Source organism: Catharus ustulatus, chromosome Z, assembly GCF_009819885.2.
Source record: "Catharus ustulatus isolate bCatUst1 chromosome Z, bCatUst1.pri.v2, whole genome shotgun sequence".
NCBI classification, from domain to species: Eukaryota; Metazoa; Chordata; class Aves; order Passeriformes; family Turdidae; genus Catharus; species Catharus ustulatus.
The window spans coordinates 23,476,267-23,501,289 of NC_046262.2; the positions used below are offsets into that span (position 1 = coordinate 23,476,267).

General features: G+C 44.1%; 1 protein-coding gene across 4 annotated transcripts in view; it reads left to right on the forward strand.

Moving 5' to 3' along the window:
- LHFPL2 (LHFPL tetraspan subfamily member 2) overlaps positions 1–25,023 on the forward strand; it is a 139,926-nt gene that overhangs the window by 109,682 nt on the left and 5,221 nt on the right. For all 4 annotated transcript variants that reach the window (XM_033086060.2, XM_033086059.1, XM_033086062.2 and 1 more), the window contains one exon: positions 10,662–11,442. In XM_033086060.2, coding sequence (XP_032941951.1) covers positions 11,013–11,442 — 430 coding nt within the window. In that variant the 5' untranslated portion in view covers positions 10,662–11,012. The remainder of the gene's footprint in view (positions 1–10,661; positions 11,443–25,023) is intronic.

The window sequence follows — 25,023 nt, forward strand, 5'->3', positions numbered from 1 at the left end:
TGCTCTCAAAAAGATTAATGTCACTGAGAACTGAAAGAAGCTAACCAACCCAATATGTAAAAAGGTGGTCTGTCATGAAGTTAAGTCCACTCCCTGCAACCTAGTGGGACCTGTGAATATCTGTAGCTTCATTCTCTTCAATGAGGTACATGTTTGGGAATTCATCCACTATGGGTGTTACGAATGAGTTTATGTTCCTCTCTGAAGCACAAGAGGAGAAAGCTAGTCATAGAGGTAAGTTTGTTTCTTTACAGGAGAATTTCTTTGCAGCTGTTGTGATATGTTGCTGTGATAATTGCCTGTTTCAGTAGTGGATACCATAGGAAGAAACTGCAGTTTAGTACCTAAACCATTTCTCAGTGAGAAGAAAGTTAAAGTCACTAATGAAGATCTGACCATGTCAAAAGTCCTCCTTTGTAGAGAAGGAAAGGTGCATTTGCATATGGTATGTCAGGGCTAGAGATTCGAAGTGACAGAGAAATAGCTGAGGTTTGAAGAATGACAAGAAAAGTGTTTGGCACAGTGCAGCACACTACAGAGTATATTAAATCCCCAAAGTTTTAGGGTTTCTAGCAGCAGCATTTGGGTTCAGTTCACAGTATTGCTACAGACTTCATTACATGAGTGAGGAACATTTCATCCAGAGGACCGGGATGGTTATTTATGCTTTCTTCCTTTTATTTTACCTGTGTATTTATATGGCAGTAAGGTGGATCATTAGCATATCCCCACACTGTTGTAGATCGCACCATTTAGTGCAACCACATGACATCAGGGACAGAGGCATGACAGCATTTCTGGAGAAAGTGAAGCTGAGAAAGATGCACTTTTTTCCCTGTCTGACCCTTTTCAGTTTCTACAAACATTCATTAGTTACTAATTTTTGTGGATGCATACATTTTAAGGACAGAAGAGGACTGTTAGCATTATCTACTCTAGCAAGTCAAGCTGAATTAAAACAAGCCAGAATTTTGCACATGGCTCAACTTGTAGAAGTACCTTCAATCTTGGCTTTAGAATTAAATCCAGTTGCTAAAATAAATAATCTGTGTATTTTTCCTTCTTGCTCTGAAATGGGGTTTCCAGAATTTCAGATATTAGTCTAGGTTTTTCCAAGCTCTTTTCAGTGACCTTCCATTTTAGAGTTCCCAACTCAGCAGTTCTGTAATTATTGATGAATGAAATATGCAGTATTGAAAATACATCATTTCAGTTATTCTCTTTGGCCACAGTCAAGAGGTTAACCATTAGTAACAACTATAGCTCACATTTAGTTGATGTGCACAGAGATATGCCAGTGTCTGAGTACTTTGCCTTTTCCTGGATAAAAGGTTTTTTGTGCAATCTTTTCAAGTTTACTGTTACATGTGGTGCCCAGATACTCTAGACATCCTTGCCAGTACAGAAACATGGCAGGTATGATCCATCACAGCCCTTTTCACTTACTTGAGCCACTACTGGTTCTTCTCAGTTCAAGTACAATGAAAAGTCACAGTAAAGGCATTCCTGTAATGTACGCACGTTTTGTGCATTACTGTGCTGAGCTGCTTGTCTGTGTTGATTGTTTTTGAAGAGTATTTTACTTTCAGCTTGAATTAAGAGGAACAAGAATGATTACATAGGTTTTGTGACAAGATAGGTGCTCCATCTCATCAATCTCTGCTGTCGTAGCAGGTGGTTTGCTTGAGCTGTGTGTCTTGACTCCAAAGTGCAAAGATCCTGTTGTGCCAAAGGTGTGTCCTTTTCTTACTGTGGGAGTGTTACACGTCATGCACCTGGGGAGCAGTCAATACCTGTGAGGTGTCTTTACGGTTGGCAGCAATCTGGAAGGACTGACGTAGAAGATTGTTTGCTGTGAGTAACAGTGCAAACACCTCTGGGTCCTTCCTTCATGCAAAGTCCTTGTGTCTACAGCCTCAGTTCTTGTCTCAGGAGGAGGGTGACCCACCCCAACTGTTTAGATAGGCTGGAGAGTCATAACCTTTGTGGTTGCTCTGCTAACAGAGCTACAAATGTGAAAGGAAATACTGCAATGGTTTCCTATAGGGAATTAACTGGTGTTCCCTTCATTTAAGGAAGCAAGGCTGTTTGCAGGGCTGTCTGCATTGTGTAAGGGCAAATGAGGAGGCCAGTATAGTATTCCATGTTGGCTTAACTTCAATAGGCACATCCCTAAGGTGCCTTTCTCTGAAGCTTGTTTGTCAAAAACAGCTTCTTTTCCTGCCAGTATGAAAGACTGTTCCTTCCTGAACAATCCTCAGGTCTTTGATCTGCTGTGGTTGTGAGGCTTTTCCTGAGCTAATACTGTCTTTTTAGTAAGCCATTCCCTAGAGTTTACTGAGAAGTGTCACAACTGAGTCACTCTTTCCTTTACTGCTTGTTTTTCTCACTAGTCTCATATTAAACAATTACCAGTGTATTAGTATAATAAATATCTTAGTACAGTATTAATAAATTATTAAGAGTAGTTCCAAATCTGTCACAATGAACTCATGGGAGTGAACTGTTTTTTACAATAAACACAGATTCTGTGTGGTTTTGGTCTGATGTTCTAGTTTATGCACACACTATTAACTATTTAATTATAGTCTGGCTTCCTTTTAAAGTAAAAATCTTTAGTGTAAAAATAGCAAAGATTTGTTACTACCAAATATTAGTAGTTCCTTCCTTTTGATTTCCCATTTTTCTCTTAATGTCCCTTTTTTTTTCTGGTATGAAGTAATTACAACACAGTGAATATTTAAGTCTGCTTGCGTATATGATAATGTAGGTAATCAGTGAAAGGGGGCTTCAGATGAGACTTTTGAAGATTGAGACTTCAGTGACCTACTGAGGAATCAAACTAGGAAAGGAAAGTCATGATTCTGCTCCCAGTTGGTAAATTCCTGAGCAGTTAGACTATCAGTAATTGTAGCCAAGATTGCTCCCTTAGTGATGATTTTTGATGTGATGTGTAATTTTCTCCTGAGACGCAACAATAGAAATACCACACATTAGCTTTTTTTAACAGTGTAGGTTTAATAAATTTTGGAATTAAAAAAGATCCTAAGTAAATTTTCAAAACACCGCATAATGGCTGCAGATTTAAGGAATTTTGTAAGTCAATAAATACAGAGCATTGGAACAAATCTCCAGCTTGAGAATTTGTACTTCAGAGGCAATGCTGGAAATCTGAGTTAGCTTGATCTCCTCTTAGTGGGGGGGCAGTAAGCAAAGTTTTGTCTGGATGAGGGAAGAGGGAAATGAATTCTGTGTTTAAACTTCCCCTACAGTTGGTCTGAAAATTTGAAACTTTCATTCTTGTAGTGATTTTTCAGTGATGTATTGGCCCCATTAAAGTCAGTGGGAGTTTTGCCATGGCTTTTAATGAGGTCAGAAAAAAACCAGTACATTTCAACTGGTTTGGGGTTTTTTTAAGTTGGAAAGAAGTTTTTTATATTTGTTTATTTTACAGTGATATATTATAGAAACAAATCCACCTATAATTAAATGGCATATTCCATAGCATTTGCAAGATGGCATGGAATAAACATCATGTCCAGTTTCAGGAGACCAAAAATCACTGTCATAATTTTTTCTTTTGTTTTATATATTTACTTTTCATTTCGTGTACATAATGTTTGGGCACATAAGGGATAGCTTAATTTAAATTTTACTTTTGCATTCCTTTGTTAGGGAGAGGCTGAAGTAAAGGGGGTAATACACAGGAAAGACAAGGAAGTAAAGCTTTGATTAGGCTACTTCAGTGAGTTTTGACTATTTTGAAAAATATTTTCGTTTTCCATTTCGTATCTTACATTGTGCCAGCAGGAACAAAACATGATGCATCATAAGTCTACATTCTTTCCATTACCAGTGAAATTAATCTATTTAGTCTGATGTGTTTTCAACCACCTGTCACAATAATGCACTCATTCATATACCTGTGCAGGTTTATAATGGTTAAATATTCATGAGATGTACAAATATTCACTCTCTTTAATTCACAAGTGAACACTAATCAAAACTTTGCTCTTTGTTCTTCAAGTAAAAAACTCTGTTCTGGAATGCTGTTTAGGTTGGCAGTAATTTGATGAAACTACAGAGGTGAATGGAGCATCCTTTGCTTATTCTCAGCTGTGCAACCACTTCAACTTTAAAGCACTTCTCCATTTTGTTATCTGACATTGAATATTTTTGATCACTTTGTAATGTATTACATTTAGAAAACAAAACAAAGATGCAATGAAGTGTCATTCCCCCTGCTTGGTCCAGGTGCTTCCTGTCCTGAGTGTGCAATGCTTATCAGAAACCAGTTCCAGCAGAACTCCTTGTGGTCTGCAGAGAGAGCCTACACTGAATCATTTGGGACAACTGGTCTTTCCTGAAATACTAATTCTTGTTGCTGTTCACTTCTGACAGCGGAGCGTGATGAATGTACTTCTTACATTTGCAAGTCACCTCTAAATGTGTGGGGTAGAAATGCAGACATGCACCTTTCTATCTCCTGACAAATCCTCCTAGGTGTCTGCTCTGCTGCTTTGAAGACTGCAGCGAAGCTGGCAGAAACCTGCCATCCCCTTCTGAACAGCAGTTCCTGTAAGAAGGCTGAGAGGATCGAGTAGGAGGAGAAGTTTATTTACCAACATTTATCCATAAAATGAACAATCTCTAGTGCTCATACCACATTGTCTTAAGTGCAGTCCCTCTTACCTCAGTGGGTTGATGACTGTCTCACTCTGAGCTCAGGGTGAGCTCACAATTAAATAGTTTGCTTGTCCAGTAACACCTAAGGATGGAAGCTTTTTAAAGTGGGAGCTCATGTCAACCTGGGTGGGGGTCAGCTTGAGCTAATTGAATCTTAGTGTGTGAGCCTCTTTCTGTTTGTTTTAAATAGTGAGTCAACATCAACACAAATAGGAGCCACTTCCACACTCATAGTTCAGAGCATATTCAGGGAGTTTATAACTGCTAATGAACAGCATTCCAGAGAAAGCAGAAGCCAGGCTTCCAAAATTTGCACATTTTGGGTTATGAGATGCTCAAGCTTGTGTATGGTAAACAAGATTGAGCAACTCCTCTATATAGTTGTACTTTGGATCCCAACAAAATTTAGAAGAAAATGTCTAACTGTGCTTGGATTTATTTTATAAACCAGGGTGGCTTCAGCAGTCTGTGTGGCCTTCCATTCAGCTGTTTGCTTAAGCCAAGCCAAAAGCCACTTATCTAAAGATGATTTATTCTCACTCTTGAGCTGACAGAACCAGGCTGGAAAGGGTGAAAACTGAATCGTAGTCTAAGCCTCTGACTTCAGTCAGATCATAAGGGAAGCATGAAGGACCAGCCATAACATTGTTCTGCAAGGTACTTGTTGTTCTCCTGTACACTGTTTGTCAGACACCTTTTTAAAATAAACTGCCATGGCATGTGATTGACTCAGATTTGAACTTTGCAGCTGTTCCTATCTGCCTGGTATGCCAAAGCAAAACCCTGCAGCTCAATGTCTTCAAAATCAAAACCTTAATATTATAATTTGGGTAAGCTTCTCACTTTCTGTTTTTGTCAGTGTAAATGGAGGCAATTTTGTTTCTTTATCTAGTTCAGAAAAATAAATGTTGTTTGTATACTTCGCACAAAGACATATTGTGTAGTAAAAGGCAGCAATTGAATAGTCCTAGCTAGAGACATGAAAGTATGACTGGAGACAGTGTGTCTGGTTGTCTCTGAAGAGAAAGAAAGTTTTAGCAATGTTTTAAGTTGGCTTGATTTGTTAGATTAAAACAACCAAAATAATTTGCATTTGAGAACTCTTACTCTATTTGGATGCTTTGAGGATCTGATGTTCTTGTTGACATCTTTTCACTGTGTTAGACTTCATTTAATGCAGAGCGTCACTATGAGCATGGTTCTGGTAGCCAAGGTCAATGAGGCTGAAGGTTTAGTTTTGACCCATCCAAAAGCTGTGCTGTCCAGACAAGAAATGTGGATTATACGGTGGGCCAGAACGGCACTGCCAAGACCCTCCTGCTGCTGTGGTATGTAGCTCAAGTGGGCAGTGCTGTGCAGAGCATGGGTAGCCTCCTTCCACACCAGTGTGATTGAATGCAGCAGTCAAAATAGGGGAGACCCAAATGACTAAGAGGTGAGGCTGCTTCTTGTAATCTGCTTCTTTGAATGAGTTAATACCGAAAGGGTTAAAGAACCATTGGGTATTTTGAATTTGGGTTGTCAAAGCAAATATTTTGACAGTCGGTTAGAAGTGGATACTGAGTGGCGTGCTGTGAAGAACATATGGTTCTGTCATGGAAAATCTTGTAGAGGGATGGGAAACTGAGAGGAAGAATAAACAGCTAGTTTTCAGCCTTGCAAAAGCCTGGTTTGAGTTTCTGCTGAGCAAAGATGGAGGGGAAGAAAAGCAGGAGTGAGCAGAGTGAAGCTTCATGAAGCACAGTTACTTAGCACAGGCTGTAGCTGGAGAGGCTTCCATGTATAGCACGTATTGTTGGAGCCACATGAGAGATGGTTAGGCTCATTGGGAAAGCCAAAGGGGGTAGGATGTTGTTGGAAGGAAAAGGGGAAAGAGGTTGTTGGGAGGAAAAGGTTAACTACGTAAATGTGACTGAGCTGGAACTTGTCTTCAGTACTTCATCTGCAGTCTTTCCTTACTAAGTCTCAGAAAGAAATGCCTCTCCCCCTCCTCTATGCTCGCCATCCTACTTTGTATGTTTTTGTTTGTCTGTCAAAAAGGACTTGCAGGTGAGTGATGCTCTCCTTTCAGCATGTCTCTAGTGCAAGAAAAAGCTTGTGCCTAAGTTCTTCCATGGATAAGGGTACACTGGTATGTGTATTGGCTCCTGGTATGTTTTGCACCAGAATAAAGTACAGTAAATTCACGAATACAAGCCGCACAGAGTATAAGCCGCATATCTGGTGTGTTGGCAACATTGATGTCTTTGTCAATAAATAAGCCGCACCCGGAATATTAGCCGCACTTAAGTTCGCCACGAACTTTCACAAAGTCATCATTTAGTAACACAATCGTGGGATCGCCGGGGCTTACTGGCTTACTGCCAACCTCGGAAACATTGTTTCCAAGTGAAAAAAGACACACCCTTTATTTACAAGCCGAAAAAGACAGGAACAATAGTGTGGTCATTTTGCGAGCATTCCCAATGGATCCGCGTTGCCTTTAAACAGCCGCTCAGCCACGCGGGCAGGCAGCTGAGCTCCGAGCGGAGCCACATCTCCGTGCTGGCACAGGAGCGGCCGCTCTGGCCCTCACAGCCCTGCGGGGGGAGCGGCCGTTGTAGCCCTCACGGCCCGCGGGGGGAGGGGCCGTTGTAGCCCTCGCGGCCCGCGGGGCGAGTGACCGTTTTAGCCCTCGCAGCCCCGCGGGGGGAGCGGCCGTTGTAGCCCTCGCGGCCCATGGGGCGAGCAGCCGTTGTAGCCCTTGCGGCCCGCGGGGCGAGCGGCCGTTGTAGCCCTCGCAGCCCCGCGGGGGGAGCAGCCGTTGTAGCCCTTGCAGCCCCGCGGGGCGAGCGGCCGTTGTAGCCCTCGCAGCCCCGCGGGGCGAGCGGCCGTTGTAGCCCTCGCAGCCCCGCGGGGCGAGCGGCCGTTGTAGCCCTCGCAGCCCCGCGGAGCGAGCGGCCGCTGTAGCCCTCGCGGCCCCGCGGGGCGAGCGGCCGTTGTAGCCCTCTCCCTGCGAGCCGAGTGGCCGTTCTACCCCTCTCCCTGTGGGCTGAGCGGCTCCCCCAGCCCTCTCCCTGCGAGCCGATCGCCCACTTCATCCCTCTCCCTGCGGGGAGAGAGGCTCCCCCAGCCCTCTCCCTGCAAGTCCAGCCAGCCCCGTAGCCACACAAGACTGAAAACACTTTAAAAAGTACAGAGAAATATCACACACTTTTATCGAACTGCCGAGGTAACTCGCCGAGGTAACTCACCCCGATAACAACCCCCGCCCCTCAGTAACGCCGCCATCCACAGGCAGGCAATAAGCTGTTCTCTGATTGGTTCATCGTCGGAACAACGGGAAACCATGGATTTCAAACTGTTTCGGCTCGGGACTGGACTGCTATGGTACTAGGTAAGGGCAGATACCACATTTTTGTTCATAGATTAGCCGCACCCAAATATTAGCCGCACTTCCGGGTTTCCACCAAAATTTTTGTCTAATTGCTGCGGCTTGTATTCGTGAAATTACTGTACTCATTACCTAGAAAAAACCAAATTGTATAGGTTTTATTCAAAACCAAAATATTTTCAATTGAATTATAGATCTCAATGACATCTACTAGCTCACTTTCAGATGCTGAAAAGTTTCCCTTAGCTGCACAACAAGGAAGTGAACTCCTGAGATTTGAACATGATCTCCATGTCAGATTTAAACAGGCTGTTTTGTTCATGCAGTGACTTTTCTGGAGATACTGTCTTAACATTTTGCTGCAATTTATTCTGCTTACATTTCAGTCGGGGAAGAACCCCATGATTTGGTCTTTTTTTGTAGTATAGGATCCCATGTTTGTTATCAGTGGCATATTTTTATGGCTGCCAGTATGCATCTAGCATTTCCACCTGCCTAAGTAAATATGAACTTTGTTTTCATCTGTGTTCAATAAATGGTGTTCTATATCCAGCAGTACGGAGTCAACAGTAACAACCATTATGGGTGTTCAGCTCTTATGTCCCTTCCACCTCACTGAAAGTCCTGGAATTACAAAGATGAGGAGTTTATATAGGTGCAGCTTTTGCAGAAAAGTACAGATTTTAGAGCTTTTGGGAGCATCTTTTAAAAAAATAAAGGCATTTTTGATAAAATTCTCTTTAGTCATGCAGATGACATCAGAAGAATATAGGTTTGTAGTGGACATTTCCTACATTCCAATCATTATTTAAAGTGGAAATACTGAGCAAATTAACTTTCTGTGGCAGGCTGACACTTCAGCTTTCTGTTACTACAAAGGGTGTTTTCAAGTCATTAGTATGTCAGGTTGCTTGAAAACTTAATGCTCTCCCCCCGCCAAAATGGAAAATTAGCGGAACTGTTTTCGCACTATGTCTGAAAGCCATTTTAAAAGACAATGACATTACACTGAACTACAGGAGACAAGTTCTGGTGTTGGCACATCAGCTTTAAGCCTCTTATATCAAAAGAATCTGCAGATCTAGATAATTCACTACAACTAGTATGGGGGGAGTAGAAATTGGTGGATGAAATCTTGCAGATCATTCTCTTTGTCTAATACAGGAGGGAGTAGAAATTTCTGGATGAATTTTTGAATGTGTGAAGTTGTGTGTGTGTGTTTCATTTTGCATTCAATGAGACTAATATTCAACCTGACTCGGAACTCCTAAGAAATTAAATACCAATCCCATGACAAACCTAAAAAAATATTTGGGATACCTGTCTTTTTGGTATCTGGTGACTGCAGCAGCACAGCAGGGAGGTCCAGATCTGATTCTTTTCTCTTGCCTCTAGTTCAATGTCAGTATCTGGTGTTTGGTGAGGAAAACTTGAGAGTGCTACACTCTCATCATGGAGGGGGTAACATGAGGTCATTTCCTGCTCCCACCCTCGCTTTCAGGCAACACTGTTTCAGTTCTAGAGAAGAGGCATATGCGATGACCTGTTTGTTATTTTGAGGCTGATACTTGGATAGGAGTTGGAAGTATAGTGATCTTTGCCTCTTGTGCTAAGATAAGTGTAACTCTGGGAATGTCATCAGCCACTGTTGGAAGGCAGTAGAATGGCTCAGGGAAAGCCCTGGGGAGCATTTTGCTGCAGTCGCAGTGTACACAGGGCTGTGGAGGAGGGGAATTGAAGGGAGTTAGGAAGCTCAAGGCTGACTGGCAGCTCCTCTTACTGGGGCTTTTGGCCCCTTGGCAGTGACTGGGATGCTTTTCCACAGATTCCTGTTTACAGTGTCATAAGTCACTAAAGGCTGCCAGTACTGACAGCAATTCAAGATGAGATGTGTGACATACCTGCAGGCAGATTGTTTTCCTGAAACACTGGCGCAAACCTTGATCCTGAACCCAGGGAGGCACCACTCCTTGCAACATCCAGGCTTCAAAAGGGGTCACCTCATCACAGGGTGAGCTGTCTGCAACTGAAGTCATGTTCACCCCCTCTTGAGGCGGGGTTGAACTACAGTCAGCAGAAACTCAGAAGGCCAGAACAAGGTTCCTTCATTTCCTTCATTGCCCCTTGCACCTAGGTGCCTATGGCACGTGGAGCTGTGTTCAGCCTTTGTCCTGAAGGCAGGCTGTGCTGCGTCCCCAGAGTGAAGACAGGAGCTGTACATCTGTGGAACTGCTCAAACGTGTCCAAACATTTTGCTGGGTGACTGCCAGCACCCTTGGTAGTTTCTACCAGAAGAAGATGATGGGGGTGTGGTGGTAGGAGTGGGTGGGACTGATGGGTGTTACTGAGACCTTTGCTTGCAAAGTGTTTGACAAACACCTACCATAGTAAGGCACAGCAGATACTGTAAGTATTGGCAGCACTGGAGGGGAGATTAATTAGTCCTCTGCAACAAATCGGGGAGGTTTACCAGCAGGGTCTGTTTGACCAGCCCTTGTTAGAGCTTTGTATTGTTGATGTGAATCTGCGCCAAATCTTGGTTTGTTGTGGGGGTGGAAATGACTTTTTTCTTGCTGCTGATGTGTTTTCTCTTTTCTTGTAGGTGTGTGATGTCAAACAGTGGGCAGTCCTCGTAGCCTCCCCCACCAGCCTGCAGTGTCATGTGCCAGTATGAATATTAAGAAAGAAAAGCATACTTCAGAGCTTAGCATCCCAGAAAGAAAAAAGGAGGAACTACACAGAGAGAACAAATGATTGCACTCCTTGCAAAACTTGAGGCTGTTCATTTTTTCTCCTGAAGCTTCATCTTGGCCTTTGTGAGAGAGTTGAGAAAGTAGGCAGAACAGCCACAGTGATTTTCTTAGGGCCCTTTTTTCCTTTTTTAGTTTAATTTTTTCTCCTTTGTGTCTGGATTTTAAGCGTGCTGCACTGATCACAAGCACTGGAGATCAATATGTGTCATGTCATTGTAACGTGTCGGTCGATGCTATGGACTCTCCTGAGTATCGTGGTGGCTTTTGCAGAGCTCATTGCCTTCATGAGTGCAGACTGGCTGATTGGCAAAGCAAAGCCTTCAAGCTCCGAGGAGGTGGACAACAGAACGGGGGGATCTCAGGAGCCCTACCGGCCAACGCTGGGCATCTACGGGCGCTGCACCAGGATCTCCCACATGCAGTTCTCCAGGCGAGACACGCTTTGTGGTCCTTACGCTGAAAACTTCAGTGAGATTGCCAGTGGGTTCTGGCAGGCAACCGCTATTTTCCTCCCCATGGGAATCATGATTCTCTGCACCGTGGCATTTGTGTCTGTCTTTACTATGTGTGTGCAGAGTATTATGAAGAAAAGCATTTTTAATGTCTGTGGGCTGCTACAAGGGATTGCAGGTACGTGCACTTTGAGAGCAAGTAAACTTTTAATTTTGGGGTAATTCAGATGAAGAAACAGCAATTCTGGCCTACCTACATTAGGCAAACCCAAAGTGATTCTGTATGCTGGTGTTTATTCAAACATAACTGAAATTTATAGCTACGCAGCATGTAATACATTGACATTGGCAGCAGAATTGCAGCCTGTTGTGTGCCAAAATGAACTGACCAGTGTTGCTTTTGTTTGCTGTTCATTTTTTTCCCTCTGCTTGAATTTCTTTCAGTTAAAAAACTTTTCTCCTTCGCTACCAGCAGAGAACAAAGTTATTACTCATATTAAGGCAGTCTATCTCCCTCTCACTACTTTAGTAATTTTTACATGGACCAAAGGCAGTTCCCTCAGTGTCTCAAAGGCTTCCTGACTGTGCTGAGAGTAAATACCATCCCAGTGTTAAGAACTGGTTGTTGTTGCACACCCAGTTCCTCCAACATTTCATGCTAAGCAGTCTCCTTCAAAGCTGTGAGCTTGACAAGTGATGTCTTGAGATAAACCTTTCCTTTAGCAAGCTTATTGTTCAGCTGCAGTTACACAGCCCAGTGAGCTTGTCTTTCCACTGTTCCAGGATCAGCTGTGCTTTGCCTGAAAAGATGAATTAGTTCTAGAGATTTGGTGTTTCTGCTTAAACCCAAAGATTTTGCAGAGATTAAATGACTGTTAGTAAACCAATCCTGGACAGCCTTAATTAGAGAAATATTCATTTTTCTGTACTTACCACTGAGCCATGGAGAAAATCTGTCTCATACTCAGGTTTTTATCTTTTGTTCTCTGTGTGTGTGGTCATCTGGAGGAGGAGAGTGGTCTTTGCCCTGCCTCTGGAAGCCCTCAGAACCCTGTTAGGAGGGAGGGAATGAGCAGGGCCAACTCCTTTTACTGTCTCGGTGGGGCTCTTAAGCAGATGTTTTCAATTCACAAAATTATTTAATCGCAACAAAAATTAGATTTTAGCATGTTTTGCTCGAAATGTGAATCCAGTTTTCCACCTTCTCACCTCCACTGAGGTGGCCAGACATGTCTGTGATGGTTATACCTAAACAGGAGATGTAAGGACAGATATTCAGACCTTTAGCTGAAGCTGAATGGTTTCATTTGCTTAGTTGAGACCTCACGTAATCTTATTTTGAATACACACGGGGAAGTAAGTACAAACTGGCTTTGCTGCCTGCTGCAACCCTCCAGAGCCAGTGTTACATGGCTGATGCTAGCTCCTGAAGCACTACCATAGTGGCTCTTGCCATTGGCTACTTCATTCATCTTCAGTATAGAAGCATAACACTTATTTCATGTCACCCACAATGTAAGGTTTGTGCTTCTGGAGCAGAATTATATCCCTAGATTGGCTAAAGATGCTTCTGTACTTATGGTGTACATATGATGGCATACAATTAGCTCATCAGGTCCTTTAGGTGAGCATGAAAGGTTTTGCTGTAGTCACTCCTGGTGTACAGACTTTGCCAGAAGCACTGTGACAAGGAAGCAGCTTGGCAGTGCAGATTAAGCCAGGGGAAGTTGTTAGTTTCTTGTCTTCTTACTGTATATTTCAGAAATAATCCATGACTATTTTTTTCCAGGAGATGCAATTATTACTTGTTTTCTTTTGGAGGGGTATTTGTATAGGAGAGATTGCTTAGCAGCATAAATAGATCTTCGGCATGTCAGATTTGGGTCTTTTGAAAAGATTACTTACAACTCAGATACCATCTCAAAATACCAAGTCTGTCACCTAGGATTAGCAGTAGAGGGTACTTCTATCTTAGGACAGTGTTCTGGAGACCATGCATTTCTGAGAAAATGCTAAGACAGTTTTATGTTTTAAGTTTTATTATCAATCCAACTGTACCCATAATGGGACTTGCAGCCTAAAACTCTGAACTGTACAGCTGATAAAGCATTTCTTACGTGGTAGGGCATAGATCAGTCATTCTTGAGCTTTACTGACCATAGAAGCACTTTCCTTCTTACTATTCAGGTAAATGACACAGCATGAAACTTGTTAACAGAAAGGTCACCCCACTGAAACATGGCTATGGGAAGTAGTATTTACAGCCAGGAGTCTTGTGGCTCACAGGTCATTTTCTCAAGATTAGTTTTATTGGGTCCACTGTTACTTTTGTGCCAGTAGTATTACAGCATCTGCTTACTTACTTACAATTATTTTCCTTGTGACTAATGATGGCTGCTAATTTAAAATTTCTCAGTTCCTGAGTTTTGAAAAATGCTTAAGGAAGTTGCTTAAGAGGGACAGTTGTCAGCATGGTTAATCCAAACAGGGATTATGATAAACTAATGCCCTGACCAGAGAACAAGATATAACTCCGTCTTAATCATTTTAAGCATAACATCATTCTTTCTAATGTGAACAATTATGTTTTTAATAAGCGTAAAGGAAGAATTCACAAAATAATTTTGTTAATCAGCCTATATCAGTACAAAACTTACAAGTATGTCAAACATGTCCTTTTCAAACATGGGATGCACACATGGTAGAGTCATCTACAGGAACTCAGGATCTTGCAGACTTAATCTCATTTAAAATCTCTATATCTTTTCAGTAGAGATTTAATATAATTAAAAACATACAACAACCTAATTTATTCCTGGAATTCATAATGACAAAACAATAACAGACACCGGATATATCTTTCCAGTCTAGCAAGATTGGTTGTGGATGATGCCTACGGTGAAATTACAGAACAGAAAACAACATCTCTTCTGTCATGGCCCTTGGAAAAATGTGCAAATTTTCCTCCTGTGCAACAGGAGGAAGCCATACACATATTTGGACCATAGGGATTTTTTTCATTATTATTTTGTGGCAGAAAATGAGAAATACAAGGCCATAAAGGAAGAAAATATGACTCTTGTTTAAACTCCTGTAATTCCTTTGTTACAGAGCAAGAACTTCTACCACTGTACTTTGAGACTGCAGTGCCTTTCATTTGCAGCTGTAGAAGCAGTAATCAATAGCCCTGCTTTTGGAGATGTTTGAGGATTGTTTCATCTGGATAAGCACCTTTTCTCTGCATTAGACAGTGCAGAGAATGGAGACATGTAATCTAATAGATAATTACTATCCAGCAGCAAGAAGACCAGGCAGACTTTCATTTGTATGTCTTTTTAGGGAAAGTGTTCTACTTTTAGTCTGTGAATAGCTTGAAATGCAGAGGCTGGAGGAGGAAGGATGTTATTACATGCTAACTGACGGGAATCAATTCAAAGTAAATTTTCACAGTAATCATGTAGCTATAGGAAGTAAATAATTGGTGATCCCGTAGTGGCATACCTTGGTATGTCTATAGTGTATTTGCATATGTTTTTACAAGTCTTATTTAGGCTTGTGTACTTCACTTTGTTGCTAAGTAATATAATATAAACATAATCTAGCCTCAGAGGAGGGTGGGGAGAGCTTAGGACAGAGCCTAAAACCAAGTTTGGCTTTCATCTCTGATAGTTTCCTTTATGAAGTTCATAATCATTGACTTGGCTTCCCTTTTTGGCCTCTTCCATGGCTGGGAAGACACAACCCCTTCCGAACAGCCAATGTCTGCCTGACTTGCAGCTGAGCCACAATGCACCAGCAACCCCCTGACTGCACACCACGGGGAGGAAGCTAAATTAGCTGCACCAATATTATATCAACTACTGAACTTGAGCAAGCCCCTGTGAGTTTTTTGTGGGGAGCTCTATATCATATGCCTGCAAAGGCTGTGGGGAGAGCAGTGAGGAAGTGGAGCTGACTTGTCAGGAACGCTAATGGGTTTGGGAGCTCAGTTTCTTTTGTTGCTGTTTTGCTGTGCTGGGGCAGGGCTGCCTTTCCAGGAAGATTTACCAAAAGAGGATAAAATAGCTCCTCTTCACTAAAATCTTTCCAGGGTACTGATGGATTAATCTGGGAGGCCTCTTGTGGGTCACCCTTTCTAATCTCTTCCTCTATTCACACTCTGCTGTCTCCTAGCTCTAATGGGCCTTGAACAGAAGTGTGCATCAAAAAAGCATATAAAAATTGGGTTGCATCAGTCAGAAGACCAGTTGTGTCCCAGCACACCAAGGAGTGTCTCTGGTTTATTCAAGTGAATGCATGGCTGCATTTTGCTGTCATGTGGCTTAGCTGGCTGTGCCACTGGTAGTTGCATCCTTAACAGGTAGATGTCAAGTCAGCCAAAGCAGAGGTTTATGTTTTCAGTGCCTGCTGCAGGCAGGCCAGAGAGCATTAAGTTCCCTTGGATGCTTAATTGAAGTCTATCTGCTTGGGCCCAGATGCTGCAGCTTTGGGCCTCTCTCTGTCATCCTAGAAGTTTCTACTCCAGCATTGCTGGGGAATGACTCAGCTTCTTTTCCAAGGTCTGAGAGGCTTGTTTTTTCCCCCTGACAGTTGCCCTGCTCAATCCCAAGCAATGATAGTTTTCCACAGTACTTTCTCGTCTTGGCAATCTCAAGAGCTCTTCTGCGTTCTTGCTTCTGACTTCTCATTATTTCTCTCTAAAGCTGTCCATGTCTTCTTTTCCCTTGGTATATTGGAGGGTTCCTCCATCAGGAGCTGCTGCAGTACCTTGGCAATAGTTCACCATTCACCCTCAAATGCAAGGAAACTTCTCTGCAACTTTCTAAAATGAAGAGGTGAAATTCTGTTTCAAAGCAGCTGTGTGTGTAACAGTCTGTCTTTGCTGCTGAAAAAGTTTGTTTTACATCTCTTGAGCTGAGAAGTTGTTCAGCCTGTTATACTGACTTGGCACCGTTTTCATTTTGGGAGGCTGGGTGATTAGGAAGATGGCTTGAGCAGAGTGTGATAGGAACCATCTGAAGGGGATGAGGATCTGGAGCTGCCTGTGGGGGTGGGTGAAGTAGGATCCAGCCACTCAGGGTGGGCTCATGGTGTGTGCAGCCATGCGACTGCAGACTCCTGGCTGCTGAAAGTTACGGAGGCTGGTGGGAGTTGCGGAGGAGGAAGCTGGGGAGGAAGTGGGAGGTCAGCCAGGCCTTTCATCATAGAGGGGAGAAAAAGCAGGAGACATGAGCTGTGGCAGAAGAGGCATGAGGTTTGTAGAGCTCTTTCATATTCAGACCAAAACAGAAAAGGTTAGGGTAGTTGCAGTGTACAGTAATTTCACGAATACAAGCCGCACCAATTTGACCAAAAGTTTGGTGGAAACCCGGAAGTGCGGCTAATATTTGAGGGCGGCTAATACATGAACAATATTCTAAAAGCTGCCAACACAGAAGTGAGAGCCCGCAGCAGCCCCAAGCCAAGCTGGAGCCCGGCCGGCCCCGGCTGAGGTGGGAAAGCCTGGCAGAGGCGGGGCCAGCAGTGTGGGGGGCGGGCGGCAGAACCTGGGCCAGCAGGGCGGGGCAGGGGGGCGGCAGAGCACGGGCCAGCAGGGCAGGGGAGCCTGGGAGAACTGGGGCTAGCAGTGCAGGGGAGCACGGCAGAAGCAGGAAGCCCGGCGGGTGGGGCTGCCTGGCAGCAGGGGAAGCCCAGCAGAATCGGGGCTAGCAGCGTGGGGGAGCCCGGCGGTGCGGGGGCCTGCAGTGCCGGCCAGGGTGAGCAAACGTGGCGGCGGTGCAGATGGGAGGGGGCGGCCAGCGTGCCTGGCGGGGGCGGCGGCAGCTGGCCCGCCGGCAGGGCGAGTAAATGCAGCGGCGGGGCGGCCGGCGTGCCTGGCGGCGGCGGCTGGCCCGCCGGCAGGACAAACAAACGCGGCAGCGGGGCGGTGCTGACGGGAGAGGGGGGCCAGCGAGCCCGGCGGCGGCTGCAGCACCACCCGACCGGCCCCGTCGGCAACCATGAGCGGGCCGAGCCTTCCTGGCCCCGCCCCGAGCCAGTAAACCCCGCTATGCCGCGATCCTGTTACTAATTGGCCAATTTGTGAAAGCTGCGCATGGATTCTCGCTACGAACGAAAGTGCGGCTAATATTCGGGGTGCGGCTTATCTATTGACAAAGACAGCAACATTGTCGAGACACCGGAAGTGCAGCTTATAATCCGTGCGGCTTGTATTCATGAAACTACTGTAGTTTAGGAGGTTTGTTTACAGGTGGCATCATGCTGTACAAAAGCATTATTTTGTCTGAGAAAGAGACAAAGGTGAATAAGGAAGAAAGCACCTTGTGAGCTGACATTGCCCACAGGCAACAGAAACTCTTGCAGAGTCAAGGAGCCCAAGCAGTAGGAGAGCAGAGCTGGAGTGGTTTTGCCCTTGAAGACAAGGAAGCTTCTTGTTTGTCTTTCTAAAACGCAGAGCATGCATTTTTCAAAAAGCACATTTCCTCTTTGGATTCAGCTCAGAGTTTTTCTTTTCTGATGCCAGAATTCTGAATTCTTGGGGTGGGAAGAAAGAAGAAAAGGGAGGGGAGAGGGATTTCTGATGGAAATCCTGACAGTCTGAACTGCTTTTGCTGTCTGCGGTATAGTGCTTCCTGTAACCTATATGGCCCCATGCCAGCATGGTATCGAATACACACTTGGCTGCCGAAAGCTCAAGCAAAAGGGACTGCTGCCTTGCAATATGCCAGGGAAGGAGCACTGAGCTCAAGTGCTAAATTGGTATTGAGGCTGAGGGAGACCATTAGTAACTTCAAAGAAACAAAAAGAAGATTTCAGTGTTTTGTTAGATTTGGTGGTCAACTCATCTCCCGCACTATCAAGGTGGGTACTCGGAAACCAGCAGACACACAGCAGATTGAAATAGAAAAATAAACAAAAAATTCAGGTTTTTAGTGATCAAGTTTGGCAGTTGATTATCTTGGCAAGCATAAATCTCTTCCAATAAACAGCACTTAGTATGAGAGAGATTCCCGCGCTACCCACTGAGAAACATTTTATTGGGCACATGTGCACACTGGGGTCTCTACTTCTACCAGCATAAGTGAAATGCTGAGCACTTCTTTACACCCCTGCCCTGGTGATGTGGGAAAGAGTGCTGGTGACCCCAAGAGGCCATGCGGATATCCAGAGGGCACAAGGGCTGTTTCTGTCAGATTTTTGGTTCTAGCTTCAGAGACAAGACAGATGCTGCTATTTGTATATAGAATGCAAAGACAAGGAAAATATTTAAACTTAGCAAATGCTGTGCTCTCAGTCAAACACAAGAAAAAAAAGATGAAATGCACTCTTTCAAGAAAGGGGACTAACTTTTGCTTAGCTCCTGTCTTTGGTGTTCCTGATGTGGTGGTGAGGAAATAACTGGATTTGAATTGTGCTTTGTTACCCTGTACAGATGCCCTGCACTCTGCTGCTGCATAGCTCATGAAGCCACAGGAAATTCTCCCCTTCCTGCATTTCCATTTGCCTTTTCTTTCAGGCTGAGTCCTAGTTTCTCTGCAGCTCCTCTCCCCCACCCCCAAACTGAGATTCTGTTTGTACTACGGGATCAGTATTGAGGAAATGTAAGACCATGTAAAAGGTGACCTTCAGCCCTTTTACCTCTGTGTAAGTTAAGGGAGGTGGTTGTTTTGGCCTCCCTTACTAAGCTGTAGTCACATTTCATTCCCTTTCTGCTAGTCCAGCATGAGCAATCAGTGGTTTGGAGACAGTAGCACTCAGTGGTGGAACAGCAGTGGAAAAGGTTATGGTGAATGATAGGAAACAGACTGAGCCTTCACCTCTCTTTCACGAACAGAATATTTGACATGGCCTTTCTTTCCCTGATTCAGAAGCCTCCTGAATTTAGCACTCACAACTGAATTTCTCATTTAGGAGCATTGACTAAGCCTGTTACTAGGTCATCCTAGATCAAAAACACTCGCTTTACTGGGTTTTAAGGTAAAATCTGAGAAGTGGCTGTGCCTGAGAACGACCTCATGAGTGGAGAGTCTTTGTTTACCTCTGTACTGCTGAAAACATGTAAACAATTGGCTTTTCCCCTGTAGGTTGCTTTATCTTGACTTAACTTCTGGGTTGACAGCCATGGACATGAGAGCCCCCAGAGTGTGGTGACTTTACACGGCTGACACCCAGCAAACAGGCAGCAGTTTCATTTCAGGGCTTCAGACTGATTTTACTTTGAGCCTACACATTTTCTTCCCTCCCAATTAATGGGCACTCTCACCACATATGTAAAAATTATTACAAAACTAATACTAATGGTGATTTTACCATCTCCTTTCTTAAAAACAACAGTCTGTAGACTCATATTTCACTTCAGGGAAGTCTAAGCAGTAAGATCATACCAATATACAGTAAATTCACGAATACAAGCCACACTGAGCATAAGCCGCATCTCTGGGTGTTGGCAAATATTTCGTTTTTTGTCCATAAATAAGCCACACCTGAATATAAGCCGCTCTGTCGTTCGCAGCGAGGACCCGCGTGCAACAAAGTTGCCAAATAGTAACAGAACGGCGGCAGGGCGGGGTTTACTGGCTCGGCTAAGGCTGTGCAGGCTCGGCCCGCTAGGGGCTGCTGACGGGGTTAGGTGGCCCAGCCCGGCGCTGCCGCTCAGCGGGCCACTGGGGGCCAGCCGCCGCTGCCACTGGGCTCGGTCACCACGGCCCGGCGCTGCCCTGTGGTGGCAGGCAGGGACGGAGCCCTCCGCCGCCTCCCAGAGCCGCGGCAGGGGTGGCCCCGGTCCCCCGCCGCCTCCCAGAGCCGCGGCAGGGGCGGCCCAGGTCCCCCCTCTCCTCCCCGAGCCACAGCAATGGCGGCGCGGGGCCCCCCCGTCTCTCCCCCGGGCTGTGGTAGGGAGCTCTCCCTCCTCTCTCCCCGCCCCCCGTGCTGCCTGCAGGCAGCCAGGCTCCACCTGCGGTGCAACAGAGTAGCAATTTGTAATAATCGCAAAATGCCGACATTGCAGCAGCTCGGCTCGACACTCTGACTGGCACTTCTGAGGTTGTAAATGTCAGAAAATTATTCACATATTAGCCGCTCCTGAATATTGGCCACATTTCCGGTTTAGGAGCAAAATCTTAGTCAAATTGGTGCGGCTTGTATTCGTGAAATTACTGTAATAAGCAACCCCCAAATTCCTCACATTGAGCTAATGAACTGAGTTATTTTGTGGTTTTTTTGGGGGGCAGTAAAACATAATGGTTGAGCTTCCCACCAGTTGCATTGTATTTCTATCTCTGTTTCCAGATTGCAACAGGACTAAAGTCATCAGATGTTTGCATACGTTTGTTTATGAATAAGTATCTCTGATTTGCATAATACACAGGGAAAGAAATGTGAGATGGGGACCTTATCCTCTTCCTCAGCTTGAGGAAGGCAGTGCTAGGGAAATATTTTTTCATGTGGTAAGAGCATGCCCTTACAGTACTCTGAGGCAATTTTAAACAGAAAAAAAAATCCATGCGGATTTTGAGCCATCACCTGTTTGTAGTATTAAACTACTAATTCTCCTGCCTCAGCTTAGGGTATCCCAAGTATTCTGAAATTTATGTATGTGAGCAGTCATCTGCAGTGATTGAAGGTAGGAAGGTGTGCACGCCTTGGTGCACTGCCTGCTGGCAGCCCTTCCACCCTCAGTAGCTGTGTTCCAACTTACCCAAAACACATCTGGATGTGTTAGCTTGCACCACCTGTGGTGTCCAGGTAGGCTTTTTAAAGCATTGATCTTCATAATGCTGTGAATTTTTCTCCTGTTTCTCATGCAGCATTAACGAGTGGGCCAGAGGCCATTTCCTAGGCCCTAGGGCACGCGAAGTCTCCTTTTCTTTCTGGATGAAGACCCACTTGCCTCTGGTCAGCTGCTTGCATTGGTGGGTCTGGCAGGCCATCCAGGGGGCTGAAGAGCACCTGCACAGGCAGGTGTGGGGCTCCATGCTGTGGGTGCTGTAAGCAGCGCTCCACTCAGCATCCCACGCTTTTCCTATAGCCAGTGGGGAGTGCTAGAAGCACTACGTCAGCAGGCCTGAGCCCACCTCTGGAGCTCTCACCTGATCGAAGTGGTGTTACCGAATCACTTCGCAGGCTGAAGGTGTCTGTTGTGCGGCTGCCGAGTAGGAGGCTGTCCCTTCACCTGTCTGTCAGGGGGCAGAGTGTTCAAAAGTGCCCGAGCAGTAACGTGGTAGCATCCCTTTGTCAGGAGAAATTTGCATATGGGACAGCATCCTTGGCTTAAGGTTCACTAGTACATTTGTACAGAAATCTAACACGTGAAATGGTTCAAGTAGCATGTTGTCACGTGTGGAAGTGTGAGCAATAAAGGCAGGGTGCCTGGCTGATGAAGTGCCCCTGGACTGATTCTCAGTCTTCTGAGTGGTTTTGCAGAAGATGAAAACAATCAGGATCAGTGCCACTGGGAATGCAGCCCACCTGCAATGCACTGCAAAGCTAGTCTCTCCCTGCTTTTACCTTTTTACCCTTTTTCTTTTCCTCTCTTAAAATTTTGCTGCTCAGTTGTGCTGCTCCATAGGAGCCTGTTGCAATGCCACCTCATTGATCACAGCTGCTTAATTTCCTGTTTCTTCAGCAGTATTTAGAAGTGGTTTTTTACTATTTTGCTAGGAAATGAGTAGATAGTTTCAGGCTTTGCAATGGAAAGTGGCTTTGTTAGTATATGCTGTTGTTTTATATGGCACAACATGAGCTGCACGGGAGACTGTCAAAACTAAATAGCATGCCTTCATTTGGCTAAACAAGCCTCTGCCCCACCTCCTCTCTCAAGGGTTGCTTCCAGGGAAGAAGAAAGGTTTTCCTAAGGTCTGACCCCAGTTCATAATGTGACATAAAAATGCCCATGATGAAAGAAAGGCTGGTCTGTTGGTTTTCCACAGTGTTGACCTGGCAGCACTGCAGCAGTGTGTAAACACCAGGAGGAGCAATACCTTGCTGCAGCTGCAGGCCTTTTACAGGAGAAAAGTTCTTGGTGCACAAATACAAAAAGTTTTCTCCTATAGGAAAAGCATTAATGAACTGTCTTCTGAAATATTTTTTGCACAGTGATGCAGTCTGCTGTGTTGTTACTGATGTTCTCAGTGTGTTGTAAGGTTTTGCTTTGGTATTTTAGGAGAAAGGAGGTGCTTTCACACCATGTAAGTAAAGAATGCCTGGCACTTAATAGGATGTTGTAATCAGGAGATATATAGTAATATAATAATCAAAATCTCATAAAGGCGTCTTTTTGAAACCAAGTAATTAGGGCCTGATATATAAAGTTATGTGGCGAAATTGCCTTCAGTGAAAGATATAAAAATATTCTCTGCTCTGCTGATAGAACTTACACTGAAGAGTTACAAGTGAGGTCCTTAGGTAAAAAAGTAATTTGAAGAGTTTTCTGTTGTCATTCCTAGGCATCTGACATTCTTTCATACCTCTGTTTTGAGGATTCCTAAGAGGAAAGGTAACTGAGAGCTGGCAACAACTAACAAAAAGGACATTTTGGAAAATTATCATACTGATTTCAGGAAGTGGGATTGTGCTGCTTAAAAAGTAGGAACAGAAGTATGTATACAGCAGAAGCTGCAGTTTTATCAGTGCAGCTTTGCCCAGAGAGGGGGTTAAATCTAGAACAGTGAAAGCATGAGCTCTGTGAGGCTATAGAGGAGCACAGTGGAAAATAACTTGCAATGTTTTCAGAGTGAATTTGTTTCTTCCAGCAGGATGAACAAACAGCAATAATTCCACAGGTAGTTTGGCTGTGAATTAAAAATCATTTATTGTACAGCAGCATGAAGAACTGAAAAGATTTATTGTAGAAAACATGTTCAGATGGAGCACTTAATTTTTATTCTCTGTTCTTTTTCTTGAGTATTGGCTTCTCTTCAAAGATGACAGGGAAAACTGATTTATTAAGAAAAAATCCTCTAATATTTACTGTCCTCCTGCTAGATAAGTCTCAAGACAAACTGTCAACAGAAGATAATTTTTTCCTCCTTGTTTCTTTGCATGATCCCAGGAGTAGAGGGGTGGTTCTTTTTGAGGGATGTCTGGCTGCAATAGTTGAACAGTTAAGTACTTTGGTTTGCTCTCTTCTATTTTAGGCAATGGTTTGCACTATTAGCGGGTGGTGAGCATCATCTGCCTGTTTTGTTCAAGCTGTAGGAGTCATTGACATGGGCTCTTGTGACTGTCTCCTCTGAAACACTGGGTAGCAGGAGGCAAAGCTCCTCTTTAATTGAACACTCCTTTCTGGACAGATTGGGACAGTCAGGAAGGAACCCTGCACACCTCAGTCTTTGCTCTTGATATTGGAGCTTTGAGTTGAATATGTGATGAGGGGCCTGTGCCTCTCTGCTTGCTGTTAGCATGAACCAAAGGTATTTTTGGTTCGGTCAACCTTTCTCCTGTGGGTATTTTGAATTGACTTAATGGAATCATCTTTATTTACTTTTCCTGTCAAGCAGGACCCAGTTATTAATGAAATAAGAAATTGTAATAAACATTAGAGGTAGTGTTAAGGGGCTCATGAGATGCTTTCTGTCTGCACTGAAATGGAATAATAGAAAGGAGGTTTGGTAGTGAAAATACTATTTTTTTTTCTTAAGGTATATTATGCTGGTCCATACTGATTGCATTCAAATCTATAGTTGAGGCTTTCCTCCAGATTTTGTTTTCATCTCTGAGAAAACAGCTGAAGTTTATCAAATTATAGCCTTTTATAGTATTTATTAGATTTATATATCCAGGAATTTTCTGTACTTATGAAAAAAATGGTCTGAATCAGTTAAGTCCTGGTGACTACATTTGGCAGCAGCGCTGTGCCTTTTGAGAGCCTGAGTTTTGGGTAATGGCTTTACAGCTACAGCTTGGGGCATACATTCCATGAACCAGTAGCTTTCAGGAGCTGCTCAGTGCTCTAAGTTTTGATAAAAATGATGGATGTATTTTCTTGGTCTTGCTTGTGACACTCAGTCATAAGCCAGGTTTGCTGTTAAACACAGGCTGTCTAGGTTTGTGAGTGATGGAGTGGTAAACAAAAAACTTCTGGGTTGGCAGCAGCTACACTGGCATTTCAGATCCAGCTTCTTAATTCAGTGATAGAGATTTTTACTTACCAAAGGGCTTGTGATGGTTAGAGAGCAGCAATGGCCCATACCAATGTGCAGTCAGAAAGATGCATAGTGTGATCATACTGGATTGTGCAGAACAGGAAACTAGTGATGAATAGAGGAGAAGGAACTGCTGGTGTTTAGTCTGAAATGGCTGCAGGGCTCAGCAGGATGAATGCACAGCTTATCCAGGTCTGTCCAAGATAAAGCAATTCTTTATACTTAATGTATTTGGCCAACCAGCCAGGAAACACTGCATAAAATTTGTCATTGGTTCTTAAATGTAAGCAGTGATGAAATCCCTCCACAGAGAACGGATATCACTCACTAATGGATTTTGCCGCCCCAAAGAGTAATGACATTTAGGTCATTCATGCCCATGGTGTTGTGTCATCATTAGAAAAACGCTGGAGGAAGGACTTTGTTTTGTGAAATGTCTGGCATTCACAGACATTAATTTTAGACAGTTGGATGATGGTTTTTGCATTTTGTGTAAATTAACTGCTTACTAGCTAGGATCCACGTTATCACTACTGGCGAGGAAAATTTCATGCATCTGGCTGAATTTCTTTGAAAAAACGATTAAGGAACTGTAACATACTGCAGAAAAGCCTAGC